Source organism: Rhizomucor pusillus (genome assembly GCF_041956525.1).
Source record: "Rhizomucor pusillus strain CBS 183.67 unplaced genomic scaffold VTP01scaffold_4, whole genome shotgun sequence".
Lineage (NCBI taxonomy): Eukaryota > Fungi > Mucoromycota > Mucoromycetes > Mucorales > Lichtheimiaceae > Rhizomucor > Rhizomucor pusillus.
In genome coordinates, this window is record NW_027192146.1 from 1,377,864 (window position 1) to 1,390,311 (window position 12,448).

General features: G+C 44.8%; 7 protein-coding genes across 7 annotated transcripts; 5 read left to right on the plus strand and 2 right to left on the minus strand.

Annotated features, from left to right (window-relative positions):
* Positions 1-880: 880 nt before the first annotated feature.
* Positions 881-2,954, plus strand: VTP01DRAFT_7859 (uncharacterized protein; the record flags this gene model as incomplete). Its single annotated transcript, XM_069386916.1, has 9 exons — positions 881-943; positions 993-1,241; positions 1,298-1,394; positions 1,458-1,681; positions 1,737-1,775; positions 1,837-1,929; positions 1,989-2,100; positions 2,162-2,580; positions 2,640-2,954. The coding sequence occupies 9 exons, from the start codon at positions 881-883 to the stop codon at positions 2,952-2,954; spliced, it is 1,611 nt and encodes a 536-aa protein (XP_069242324.1).
* Positions 2,955-3,143: 189 nt separating this feature from the next.
* VTP01DRAFT_7860 (uncharacterized protein) lies at positions 3,144-5,413 on the plus strand (the record flags this gene model as incomplete). Its single annotated transcript, XM_069386918.1, has 13 exons — positions 3,144-3,360; positions 3,420-3,601; positions 3,678-3,735; positions 3,797-3,882; positions 3,945-4,088; positions 4,150-4,269; positions 4,329-4,430; positions 4,493-4,653; positions 4,714-4,761; positions 4,820-4,919; positions 4,995-5,073; positions 5,129-5,217; positions 5,273-5,413. The coding sequence occupies 13 exons, from the start codon at positions 3,144-3,146 to the stop codon at positions 5,411-5,413; spliced, it is 1,527 nt and encodes a 508-aa protein (XP_069242325.1).
* Positions 5,414-5,587: 174 nt separating this feature from the next.
* VTP01DRAFT_7861 (uncharacterized protein) lies at positions 5,588-6,650 on the plus strand (the record flags this gene model as incomplete). The annotated part of the gene is made up of 5 exons (XM_069386919.1): positions 5,588-5,718; positions 5,792-5,998; positions 6,065-6,211; positions 6,285-6,486; positions 6,546-6,650. 5 exons carry the CDS (start codon positions 5,588-5,590, stop codon positions 6,648-6,650), a joined length of 792 nt encoding a protein of 263 aa, XP_069242326.1.
* A 73-nt stretch (positions 6,651-6,723) lies between these two features.
* Positions 6,724-7,918, minus strand: VTP01DRAFT_7862 (uncharacterized protein; the record flags this gene model as incomplete). Its single annotated transcript, XM_069386920.1, has 4 exons — positions 6,724-7,293; positions 7,346-7,653; positions 7,723-7,846; positions 7,910-7,918. The coding sequence occupies 4 exons, from the start codon at positions 7,916-7,918 to the stop codon at positions 6,724-6,726; spliced, it is 1,011 nt and encodes a 336-aa protein (XP_069242327.1).
* Positions 7,919-8,388: 470 nt separating this feature from the next.
* On the plus strand, positions 8,389-9,078 carry VTP01DRAFT_7863 (uncharacterized protein; the record flags this gene model as incomplete). Its single annotated transcript, XM_069386921.1, has 2 exons — positions 8,389-8,791; positions 8,855-9,078. The coding sequence occupies 2 exons, from the start codon at positions 8,389-8,391 to the stop codon at positions 9,076-9,078; spliced, it is 627 nt and encodes a 208-aa protein (XP_069242328.1).
* A 135-nt stretch (positions 9,079-9,213) lies between these two features.
* VTP01DRAFT_7864 (uncharacterized protein) lies at positions 9,214-10,523 on the minus strand (the record flags this gene model as incomplete). The annotated part of the gene is made up of 5 exons (XM_069386922.1): positions 9,214-9,320; positions 9,378-9,548; positions 9,616-9,847; positions 9,933-10,075; positions 10,136-10,523. 5 exons carry the CDS (start codon positions 10,521-10,523, stop codon positions 9,214-9,216), a joined length of 1,041 nt encoding a protein of 346 aa, XP_069242329.1.
* Positions 10,524-10,714: 191 nt separating this feature from the next.
* On the plus strand, positions 10,715-11,751 carry VTP01DRAFT_7865 (uncharacterized protein; the record flags this gene model as incomplete). The annotated part of the gene is made up of 6 exons (XM_069386923.1): positions 10,715-10,814; positions 10,904-11,219; positions 11,273-11,374; positions 11,441-11,512; positions 11,569-11,637; positions 11,709-11,751. The coding sequence occupies 6 exons, from the start codon at positions 10,715-10,717 to the stop codon at positions 11,749-11,751; spliced, it is 702 nt and encodes a 233-aa protein (XP_069242330.1).
* Between the last annotated feature and the right edge of the window lie 697 nt (positions 11,752-12,448).

Genomic DNA, 12,448 nt, shown 5'->3' on the forward strand with positions numbered 1-12,448 from the left:
CCTGGGGAGCATAAAGGTAACGATGGGCGATGGAAGCAATCGAATATATGATCTTGACAATCGCATACGATGTTCGAAGAAACCCAGCAGGGTTTCGAAGGTCAGCAATAGCATTTTCGATCGTTATAAAGTCGTTGATTGTCTCTTTCTGGTTCTTGATCCAGATCACAGTCTTTTTAAAACAATCTAGCATATCTCCTGTTAGTAATTCGTGCTTGTAGCATCTAAGGGTCCTACTCACGCTTCAGGCCATTGTAGGTAAATCTCATATCTGAAAGGGGATGCGGCGTGTGCCTCCTTTTATAAGGACGAGCCTTTCTTCAGTTCCAAATCAGTTCTGAAACCAGAAAGGAAAGTGTTCTAATTGCGAGTTGCTGCCGATGAACGATAGTAGCACAAGTTAATGACCTCTTAAGTACTGGTGACAACTGAAGTCATATGACGTGTAGGCACTTCAATAGGAAAGGACTACTGGTATGAAATCGTAAAAAAGGTAAAGCATTGCAAATGAGGTGCTGTTAGCCTTCTTGAATCCGTTTCATTCGGTTTCAAGTGATACAGACGAAGAAAACTTTAAATTCTTGATTTTCCAGGTGCTCTCCAGTATAATACTCTCAATTGCATAGCATATGGTCTTCAGCTGTGACAATTTCCCAAGTGGATACTGCGCGAATATCTTTCGTAGCAGGTAGCAGACCACATTTCCGGACTCGTTGGCGGCCAATTAACGCAAGATATCTACACTGTACTTGGCAGTCGCTAATGTCCTCGTCGGTAGAAGTTCCGATGAAAGCGGAGGCCCGTGTTCAGCCGACGGCGGCGGCTGTGGTGTCGCTCAATTTTTTCCTTCTCTCAGCAGCAGTGTATTGACAGCCAAAATATGTCGTGGCAAGCTCGGCTGTGCAGGGTACTCATTGGGGAAGATTTCGGTCCTTTTGCCGCGGTAAGCTTTCCATATTCGCGTATCGATTCGCAATATCTGATTCAAGTAGAAAGTGGCAAATCAAATGCTGCTCAAAGGACGTCTATCCCTCTTTGATCTAGTACGATTCACAGGATTGACTCAAAAGCAAGTCCGAGAGTCTCTCGTCGTTCTTGTTCACCACGGTCTCGTGTACTTTACAGAACCCGATCCGGGACAGCGAGGGCCTACGTATTACCAAGCCGATGCAGACAAGATTACCATGCGTTTGAGGATCGGTCTTATACTGCGCGTCACCCAAGAACAGTATGGTCAAGAGGTACGTGAAATTATGTAGACACTCTATTTATATTTTCAACTGATAAGTGTTTGTAGGCTTTCAATGTATGCAAGATACTTTACGCGCATGGACGAATGAGAATAGGCGATCTGTTGGACTATGTAGCGGAAACGGAAGGCAAAACAAAGAAGAGTAAGCTCGACAGTTGCGTGTAAATGTTTTACAGCAATCATCCTGATCTCTTTTTGCAAAAAGAAATGACAGACTATACCCGAGCATTTACAAAGCTTGCTGTGGCAGAGTTAATTACAGCCGTACTACCTGAGCACAGCCGTTCCAACGTCGATCGCCTACTGTATGCACAGGAAAAGGAAGCTGAGAAGTACATGATCACTACAGCGAAGGATATGATGGCCATCAAGAAGGCTGCACAGGCCCAAGTGGACGCAGAGTTTGCGGTTGTGGAAGGCATCGGCATGGTAAATATAGCAACAAGAGAGAGTCTATACAGTTTTTTGACGGAGGTTCGATTAGAAACGAAAAGCTGTCGATTCATTAGGCTCGGAAAATAAGGTATGATCTTGTTGAGAGAAAGTTTCATAGTCTAAAGCAAATATTCAATGCATGTATTCAGAGGGCCGCTCGGGAAGCGGACGATGTAGTAATCGACGAAAAAGTGTTCTTTACGATCAACTATGACAAATACAACATGATTTTCCGCAATAATGTGAGATGGAAGAATAGTGCTGATAGTATGAATGATAATAACTAATGGATAACTATTAGGCTATTATTGATTATGCTACTGAGCGCATCAACCGAACTGCTGGTCAAGTCATCAAGGCATTTTTAGATTATGGAAAGGATAAAATGAAAAGCTTACAGGAAAATGATTCGCGTACGTAAATGGAATATGCGGTTTCAAAACATACAAAACTGAAAACTTCATTTTTTGACAGCATCGACTACTCCTCTACATATCGTAAACATGCTACCTAGCGAACTTTTGACGCAAGGAGACATCGTCTTACAACCTGATCCAATGGATCCTAATCGAAAACCCTCAGCAAATGACGTTGTTAAAGGTTACATTATGCTGCTTAAAACCGACCAAGCTGGATTCATCACATCGAAGGATGAACGGGGTGCAAATCAGTATGCTGTCAACTTTGCAAAATTACGCGAAACTATGAAGCGACGTGTGTTTGAGGGCCTGATCCGAGACAAATATGGCGTCGCTACGTGCCGTATTGTCCGTATCCTCCTCGAGAAAGGCAAATTGGACGAGACACAAGTCACCAAACTTGCCATGTTGCCTCCCAAAGATACCAGAGAAAAACTTGCATTGCTCAACACAAAAGGCATTGTAGAAATTCAGGCAAGTATAGCGAATCAGGGTAAGAAAAAGGGTCAATGTGCTGACAGTACGGTCTGTAGGAGGTACCAAGATCTGCAGACCGGGCGCCTAGTCGAACCTTCCATCTTTGGTACGTGCCTCTAGAGAAATGCTACCAGGAGCTCGTTGTCGATGTGTATCGTGCAATCGGCAACATTCAGCAACGTAAACAAAGAGAACTAGAAATACGGTCTCGCTTAATCGACAAACTGAATCGTGAAGACGTCAAGGCCAATATGGATCTACTTAGCGAAGCTGACAAGAGAGAGGTGGCTGAAATGGAAAGGGTGCTACAACGACTAGAAACATCCAAGAAGCGGCTAGACGAGATTATCATGATTTTCCGCGATTTTTAATTTTGTAGTTTGTCAAACTCTTTGCATTAGATGAAAATTCTATTGTTGATTTTGCAATGTTAGTATCTTGCTAAGCCGGGTCTTAGAGGATCAGCTCTGGCTTCCAATGTCTCAGATTCAATCACAATGCATGAACAGCAAAGTTTATGCATTTTCGCTTTTCTTCCTTGCCAAACAAATAACACGAAAATGTCCGAGAAGCCTCACGACCACCGCGCGTTATACAAGCGTAACAGTATTCCAAGGACCCAAGAGCAGCTTCGTGAGCGTCACATTCTGCTCGATGAATCGCTGAGAAAGAAGCACCGAGAACAGCTCATTACAGCAAAGCGATTCCGAAATCTCACACGCCGGGAAGAACGCGAGAGCATAATCCCTGAGCCCGAGATTGTTACGGAGCATGACGGCAAGTTACCCGCGAGGTGGTCAGTGTCACCTATGCTGGTTGTACTGACCGTCGCTCAGAGGATATTGATCCATACTACCGCCTGACACCGGCCCAAGTCGAAGACTTGAAAAACGATCTGAAAAGCTCTGACAAGGAGAGCCGGCTCGAAGCTGCGCATTACATTGCAAAGTTTGTTCTCGAACCTGCTCAAGTCTTGATCGATTATATCACTCAAGGCGATTGCATCGAGAGTTTGACTGTAAGAAACTGATTGCTCTTGACAGCGCGAAATAGTAGGATTCGCATTGATATTTTTTCTTTTTTGCCCATCTCAGCGAATGCTCTCGAGCAGCGATCCTGAGGAGCAGCTTCAGGCTGCAAAAACAATTTCAGGTATACAGTTTCCGTGTGCGCTTTCAAAGCTTATGGGAAAATTCATGCAATCTGGTTTCAGACATTGCTGCTGGACCGTACGATCTCTGGATAAAGTCCATTTCGACTGTGCCGTACATGATTACGCTGCTAGCGTCTGACAATGCTGCAAGTATTGACAATATCCAGCACGGTATTCATATTTTTGTTTTAATACTTTTGACCAATAGAGTTTGGCTGAAGCAGCAGCGTTGGCACTGGGTAACATGGCTGCTGAAGACCTGGGACAGCTGACAACCGAAGACGATGAAGTGCGTGCTCAAATATGCAACAATGGCGCTATTCCTCCTTTGATAAAGCTGCTCAATTCCAATGTACATCTCAGAACATTGTATACAAATTATATTATTAGGGTTTTAATCTCACGTTGACTAGGACTCGCGATTGATCCAAACAGCGTGTTTTACTCTTGCCAATTTGGCTCGAGGACAGGAAAAGCAGATGGTTCGAGCTGGAATTTCGGAAGCTCTCTTCAGGCATATGAAGGATAAGACGGTAACCGGTCGCGAATGCATGTTCATTGCTACGTGCAACCTCTAATCATTGTATTCTAGTCCGATACAGTTACTGAAGTCTGCTGGGTGATGAGCTACTTGTGTGCCGGATCTGAGGATTTCAAAAAAGAACTCATTGGACGGGATATCCATTTATTGCTGGTAGGCTAATCACTCATTATTTCTGATTGCAAGTGTCAGAAACCTAAAAGTTCCAATGATAGGTTGAGAATTTCCAAATATTGGCAGACCAAGGTCCAACAGTTTTACCTGTCTTGAGGACTCTAGGTCATCTTGCCAGCGGTTCGGATGATGATGTCGAGCTATTGCTGGATCAGGACAATTTCCTTTACACGCTTTTGCAGTTGACACATTCCGAGCAACAGTAAGTATATGAAAGATATTAGTATATTTTGCATGTTTATCAATCATCACCATTGTATAGTGCTATACGAAAGGAATCTTTGTGGGTGCTATCAAATATCACTACAACGTGAGTTTGTTTCGTAAATGCTTGTTGCTGCCCTAGATTCTGATAATTGGTTACATAGCGAGCGCCCAGAAAATATCAGAAAAGTCGTTGATGGCAATGCACTTACATACATTGTTGACATCATCGTTCAGCATACAGCATTTGATATTCGACAAGGGGTCAGTTTAATCTTCTATTCTGCCATGCTGAAGAGCATCAGGCATTTAACCTTGCGTTGCTTTTGCCCTGGATAGGCTGCCACATGCCTGATGAATATTGCTCTGCATGGCGAACATTACATCAACATGCTTCCCCACAAAGATCTGCTTCCAGGTATGTGCCCCTATCTGCTAAAAAGCTAAAGACAGAAACTTATACAAGGGTGTAGCCTTCCTGGAGCTTATCCGTTCTCAGGACGTGGAGTGCATGCGTGTAGGACTTTCATACGTAGAAATGCTCTTGACGCGTGTTCCCAGGGTAAGGAATAAAACCTACGCGGTATAGGAGGACTGGTTGCTAACAATAATCTCAGGGAAACGAGATTATCGAGACCACGCCTGCTTGCATGGAAACGCTTGGGTCTGTAAACCCATCTCCTGATCAAGAACTATATGAGTTTGCCAACAAGCTTGTCGACAAGTTTTATAATGACAATCCAGCTTTAGCAAGCTAAGAAAAAACGGGAAAACAAAAACTGTTGCTGGCAAATGTTCATTAAATAATGATAATAAATGTTCACCAAAATGTTCAATTCGGTCGGAGAAGAAGAGAGTCAGTATCAGAATGCGGAGGGGCGACGCGTAAGTCTTGGTTCTGCTTGACCTGAAAACCTTCTTCTTCTTCAATAATGGACGCATTTCCTTCACGCTGGGGCAAACCTCGCAATGAATACGTTGACGAGCACAACACTGTGCCGCTTCACAAAAGCCTTCCCGACGGTCTGACTCAGGCAGCATATGGCCCTGTCACTCGGACGCAGTGAGTAGTAAACTTTTTATACATTGCTGACAGATCTCTCTCTGCAAGGCTGGAAACATTGACTATTTTACAGACAACCACTAGTTACGGGTACTTCTGTCATTGCGCTCAAATATCGAGACGGCATCATGATGGCTGCCGACATGCTTGGTTCATACGGATCGCTCGCTCGCTTCCGAGACATCGAACGATTATATCCAGTCGGTGACTTTACCGTCGTAGGCGCCTCGGGCGACCTTTCAGACTATCAATACATTCAGCATATCTTGGATACTCTCATGTAATGCATCAACGGTGCTGCGATGTAGCAGCAGTGAATACTAACATCCAATCGATAATTTCTTAGGGTACAAGAGCATTGCCACGATGACGGCCACGTCCTCGGTACACCACATATTTACGAGTATCTTTGGAGAGTATTGTACAATCGACGATCCAAGTTCAACCCACTGTGGAACGCCTTGATTGTGGGCGGTTTACACAAGGGCGAAAAGTATGTCTGGAAACGAGTAATTTATGCAATTGAGATTATCCAGTTAGCTAACAAACACGCTTCGACGTAACAGATTCCTCGGATATGTTGACTTGAGAGGAACCACATACCAATCAGCAACCATTGCAACTGGATTTGGCGCACATTTGGCACAACCTATTCTTCGAAAGCGAGTAGAAGGACGAGAAGACGATATTACAGAGCAAGAGGCGATTGACATTATCAACGACTGCATGCGAGTACTCTTCTATCGCGATGCTCGATCAATTAACAAGGTATGTTTGCATGGACTGCTGAGCATGTCAGAAATGGAAACTCACATCGACGTATATAGTTTCAAAGAGCAAAAATCACGGAAGCTGGTGTCGAGGTCAGCGAACCGTACGGTGTAGAGACTGAATGGTCATTTGCAGAGAAGATTAGAGGATACGGTGCTTAGATCCTTTATTTTCTTTTTCTTGGCTGTGATATTGTTACAATGGAGGAGATAAAGCTGTGTAAAAAAATAATGATTAAGCACGCTCTTTTTCGGTTGGACTTTCCCAGGAATAGTCCTTGAAGGGCTTAAGAATGGCATCAATCTCTTCCAGCGCTCTAGTCTCGACTTCAGGGACTGTATCCTTTCCTTCTTGGCGCGCCTTTACCCGCTGCCATGCCTGGAATGCCCTTTGGACGTCTGTCTTGTTCTCTAAACCAATGACGGTCGTGTCCAATCGGAAAATATCGCGGCCTGAGAATGCAAACATGGATGCGAGCTCCGAGATGTTGAGACCTTTCTCCTTGGTCAGATCAGCGCACTTCTTCGCAGCAGCACGCAGTTGTTCATGAGCTGGGTGCCAGGCCGGTGGACCGGCGTCGCGGAACAAGGCCATGGCGAGCGGCGACGCACTCTGGACGTAGCGTACACCGGCAGCGCGGAATTTGGGCGCATATTCAGCCAACTTTGTGTTTTGCAAAGTGTAGTGGCAGTAAGACAGAACGACATCCAAAGGTTGGCCTTTCTTGTACTGGTATTCTGCGATTTTCAAGAGTACAGGTAGCGGGTAACCTGAGCATCCAACGTACTTTATCTTTTTCTCTTCCTACACGGACGATTAGTCCCTGTTCAGGAAATATCTGCTCTTCGGGTCGTACCTTGAGCTTAAATAATTCCTGGAGAGCGTAGCCATCGCCCACGACCTTTTCAAAATCAACAAACTCAACGTCGTGACATAGCACAGCGTCAATGTAATCCGTGTGCATCCGCTTCATGCTTTCCAATACACTCTCGCGTATGCGTTTGCCGGTGTAATCGAACTCCTTGGTGGTATAACCGTATCGTCCAACTTTGGTCTGCAGATAGTACGTCGAGCGTGGGAACTCGTCACTGATCTCCTTCAAGGCATCACCGAGAATGTATTCGCTGCGTCCATAGTAAGGAGAAGTATCAAACATGTTGATGCCTATTAGAGATGGGAGTTGGTGAATAAAATTTTGAGGCACATATCTTTTTGGCATGAATTTTTCCTGACCTCCTCGCAAGGCTTCGCGGCAAGCTTCCACGGGCCAGTGTGCCTCAATCTCGTCATAGGTGCCGGAAAGTGCACCTGCGCCGAAACTTAGCTCGAACGGCTTGAACTCATTTTGATCTACAGGCTGGAAACAATGACATTGTCAGCCCTTGAAGTTTCCCGGTTGGAATCGCGGGATGTCAGGTACCTGTGCCATGGCGCGCGGTTAAAGAAGTGTGTATCGCTGCATTTTCTTTCCTCCTTTGGACGCCTAAAGAGCTTTCCTCTCTTTCTCCGACTATCTAAGTTTAACAAACCACGCATACATAGCACCCTTCGGAAAAGATGCTTGTGCTACTACCGAATCTCTAACTAGCAACGATAATTCGAATTTTTCAACGGGAGGAGGTGCCGTGCAAATATATCAGGCACCACCTTGTTGCCTCGGATACATATGATCCTTACTGCGTGGTTGACTGCTGCGAATGAAAGACAAGATAATAAATTGCGATGTGATAGATGAAAACTGCGAAGTATAACAGTCGAAGGTTAGTTGAAGGGGAGCAAGGAACCTGAATATTATGCACGGCGATGCGCCAAACGAGCTGTTGGCAAAGCTGGTGTAACCAAACGAGCGAGTTTTATCTCGAAAAACAGAGGCTGAACCGCGGCATTTGCGTTCTTCATATGTTCCAGCTCATTGAAACCGACGTGAACAAGACCGATGTGAAGAATTTTCATATATGGGAGACATTTGTCCGAAGGCACAAGTTACAATCCACTCCCTACCCGGCCAAGAAGGAATCTGTGCTGTTCTACATTAAGGAACGGACGGGCGTGCTGGCGACAAAGTCCATGAAACGTGTACTGGCCAGCATGAGCAAGCACCCAGTGCACCGTGAGAGCAACTGGCTCGAAGACGTCCTGCATAGCGACGAAGTGACAGAAGCTGTGCAAAAGTTTGCGCGCGAGACTATCATGTTAAAAGGCAAAAGTCCACACCATAAACGAGAATATGAGAAGAGAATCATAGAGGCACTCAGGAAGGAACGCGAGCATATGCATATTGTGGAAGGTCCAACGCAAAAAGGTACAGCAGCAGTCAGACTTTTTTTACCCTTCATCTTTCTCATAATAATCATACATGGATCAGGTTATATGATCAGCACCGCTCCTAAAATCGTTCCATCCTTGCCTAAAAACCCGCCCAATGATACCCACCAACTCCAGCACCGTCGGCACGATACAAGCTCCACGTTCAAGAGAAACGCAAGCAGAAGTCCCAAGGTGCGCATCGCTGTGTCCTCGCATAAATCACCCACCGTTCAAGAAATACTCAAGAGCCCACGTCCAAGAATCATCATTGCTAGATCGTAAAGCTCACAACATACGACCTTATCCTCTTCCCCACATCCCGGATCCTTTTTCTCCTCACTGGCATCTGAATTCTTGATTCATTTTTTTGGCATATTGCAAGACATATTCCATTTGGAAACGCTGCCTAAGATTGAACTAATGATGGTTCATGATAGGAAGAGGAGGGCCTGAAAGGAACACATCCCTCCGTGCAAAGATGGATTTGTAAATGCTTTGATAATGCTCCTTGCCTGCAAGTTCACCTGATACCGTTATTTCAGACTCCAGCGTCTGGTTCCTCCACGTTTTGCTTTACTTACATCCAGCCACGATTTTGCCGCGGACACCGTAGGTTCGCTCTAGATAGCTGCGAATTGGACCGCTGACTAGCACAAAGTCCTCGCCGTATCTGATGTCAGTTCGCAATGCACCGTCTTGTTGATTAAATAAAAGATCGTTTGGGACTATGCCTGGCAAATGGTTGCTAGTATCTAAACTTGTTGTCTAAATGGACCGAATCCTTGCTTTTCTTCCGAATTATGCATTTGCTAGACTTACCAATGATAAAATCGAGCCATTTCATGAACCAGCGCTTTTCAACGATATTCACGTCGTCCACGATCTCCTGCGAAGACAACAGGCGCCTTTCGGTCCATCGACGGTGCTCAAGGACCTGGCTGCGCAGCTCTCTATCGTGATCCGGGAGTTGAGTTAGATAACCGACGATCTGACGGACGATGTACCGCTCATCTTTGGATTTGGTCATGCTTGGAAAACCCCAGAAACCAAGCTACAGTGCAATTGAACATATTATTGCCGACGGAAGTTAAGCACATATAGCTGTGGTAACATTTATTGCGTTGATGTAGACTTACGGGCATGCGACAAGCATAGCACCACATTTCCAAAAAGTTAAAAGGTGACAACTTCAATGTGATCGAGTGATTGGTTTTTTCCCAGTGTTCCTTCATATGGCCCAGATTTGAATCATCAAACGAAAATGTAGCTTCGCCGCACCCTATCGATAGGTTGCCGTGTAAATCATTACATACAAATATAAGAACGTCACAACACTTGCCAACAAAATCGCAATCGGGTGCCATGCACAGCGCGGACTCCCCGTCAAGGCGGGCTCTGCTGCAGCAGCACGACAATCGATTCCGAAAATCAGCCAGCAGCTGCCAGAAAACCTGTCGTTTGCGAGGCAAACTTTCTAGCAGCTGCAGATAATCAATGTGGCTACACATCTTAAAAAGATCACCCGTCGCATACAACGTGTACCAAAGCCGTGTCGGGTCACGGTACGTGATACAATGATAGCGTGCATATTCTCGCCAAAACTTCTCGTCTTTGGTAAGTTCATGTAGTGTTCGACAAGATCGGAGTAGACTGATGCCGGCGTGCGGCTTCAGATAGCGCATGATGGACCAGAGGATTTCGTTTGGCAAGAGCAGCAGCAGCGCCATGTGAACGAGAGGATATTTGAGAGAAAGGGAAAAAAGAAGGTGTGGCGGATAAACCTGGGCCTGTCGAGCGGATGGAAATCGTCCCACCCACCCCGCTGCATGAAACAGTCGGAATTTGGGTTGCAGCGAGCGAGCATTGGTCCGAGTGCCTTGGGGACCCTCTCTCAGGCTTCCATCAACACACTTTGCTAATGAAGTTTCTTGAAATTGAGTCACTCGATGCACTTAATTCCGTGTTCGAGTGGGAGACCGCCGAGTGCGTTCTCCAAGGACGCTTAGAAGCATACTCTTGTAAGATTGCCTAGCACCTGTTTGTGACCTTCTGCTGCCATTGGTAGAAACGATCTGAAACCGGTCTAACTGGACAATGGTGCATGCAGGCAAATCGGCTGGATCAGACAAGAAGCTATTCAAACAACTGAGAGACAAGTACTCGCACGAAGTCGACCTGTCCGCAGGCTCAGTATCTCCGGAAGACCTGCCCGTCGTGTCACCATTCGGCCGCCTCGACGAAGCAGCTCCTAGGAAAACATTCTTTTATCTCCTGTCGACTTTAAACGCTTCGTTTCCAGACTATGACTTTAGCGACGTACGCCCAGATCAGTTTATCAAACAACCATCGCTCGATCTCGTTATCAATTCCGTCAATACTACCTTGTTTAATCTTGGCAATGACTTTATCGTCAACAAGTATCGGTAAATTTCTTGCAAAGAAGAGATGAATGGGGTATCACTAATATATGCCGTAGGATGTGGGCTGTGCTGGATGAAGTAGTGGACTTGAACGAATCAGATGTATATAGCTACAATCCAGATGCTGACGACGACCCGATGAACGAAGATGGTTACTTGTAAGTGTTCTAAATTGTTACCTTTCCTTTGACTAAATAGCATAACTCTTTCGCCTCCTATGATAGATGGTCAATGAACTATTTCTTCTTTAATCGAAAGCTCAAACGAATGGTGTACTTTTTTATAAAGAGCCAAAGGTAGGTAGAGCGCTGTGAGGGTGCAATTATACAATGCTCCTAACTGTTCTTTCCAGTTTGAATGCGCCGAACGAGGATGACGAAGAAGTAATAGGCGGTTATGATGACGATCACGAAGATGCAAAGTAAGGAAAAATAAGAAACGGCCTGGAAAAACTAAAGTTTAGTATTTATATATACTCATTTTACAACATAGCCACCGATATGATTACACAGTCATGGGAGCCATGGATCTTTAATTCTAACACGTCACTGTGACAAAGGATGACCGCAATACATCTACCATTTAAGTAAATATCTCTATCCAAATCCAATCTGCGAACGATGTTTTTCTTGTCTCTACTAGTATCCTTCCTAGTCTTCATTTTTTTCTGTAGTCTTATTTGCCCCAACCTTCATCCTCCTTCTTTATATGTGTTTCCAATAAATGTATTCATTGAAGTACAGTAACGAATTTATCCGCGTGGTAATCGCAAACCATCAAGTGTTATCAACTAAAATGTTATTTATACATATCATTACGGAGGAAAGCTGACTATGTAAAACTTGGTACTTAAAATATCTCAAATGCTTCAGTTGCTTTTTGCTTCAAAAACCGTCGCAGTATTTGCTTCTGATGTGATCATCAAGAAGACTGCGCCAAATTTTTTCCCATGGGCAATGATAGCCCATTTAGGAAATATGTATCTTCCAATTGTAAAGGATATGCCAGCCCATTCATGCTCTTTCACTACTATTAAGGAACAGCGCGTTCGATGTCATTCTTAACAGATATTTATCTGAGGACGGCGTCTATATTTGACAGTGATGGCAGAAGCCACGTTGATGTAGCCATTTGCTAAGTGCTGCAATTCAAAATTGTTTGTGCGTATGTTCTCAGCTCAGGGGAAATTCTTCGAACACAATGTACAAGTTATTACCGGGCTTCATAAGTAT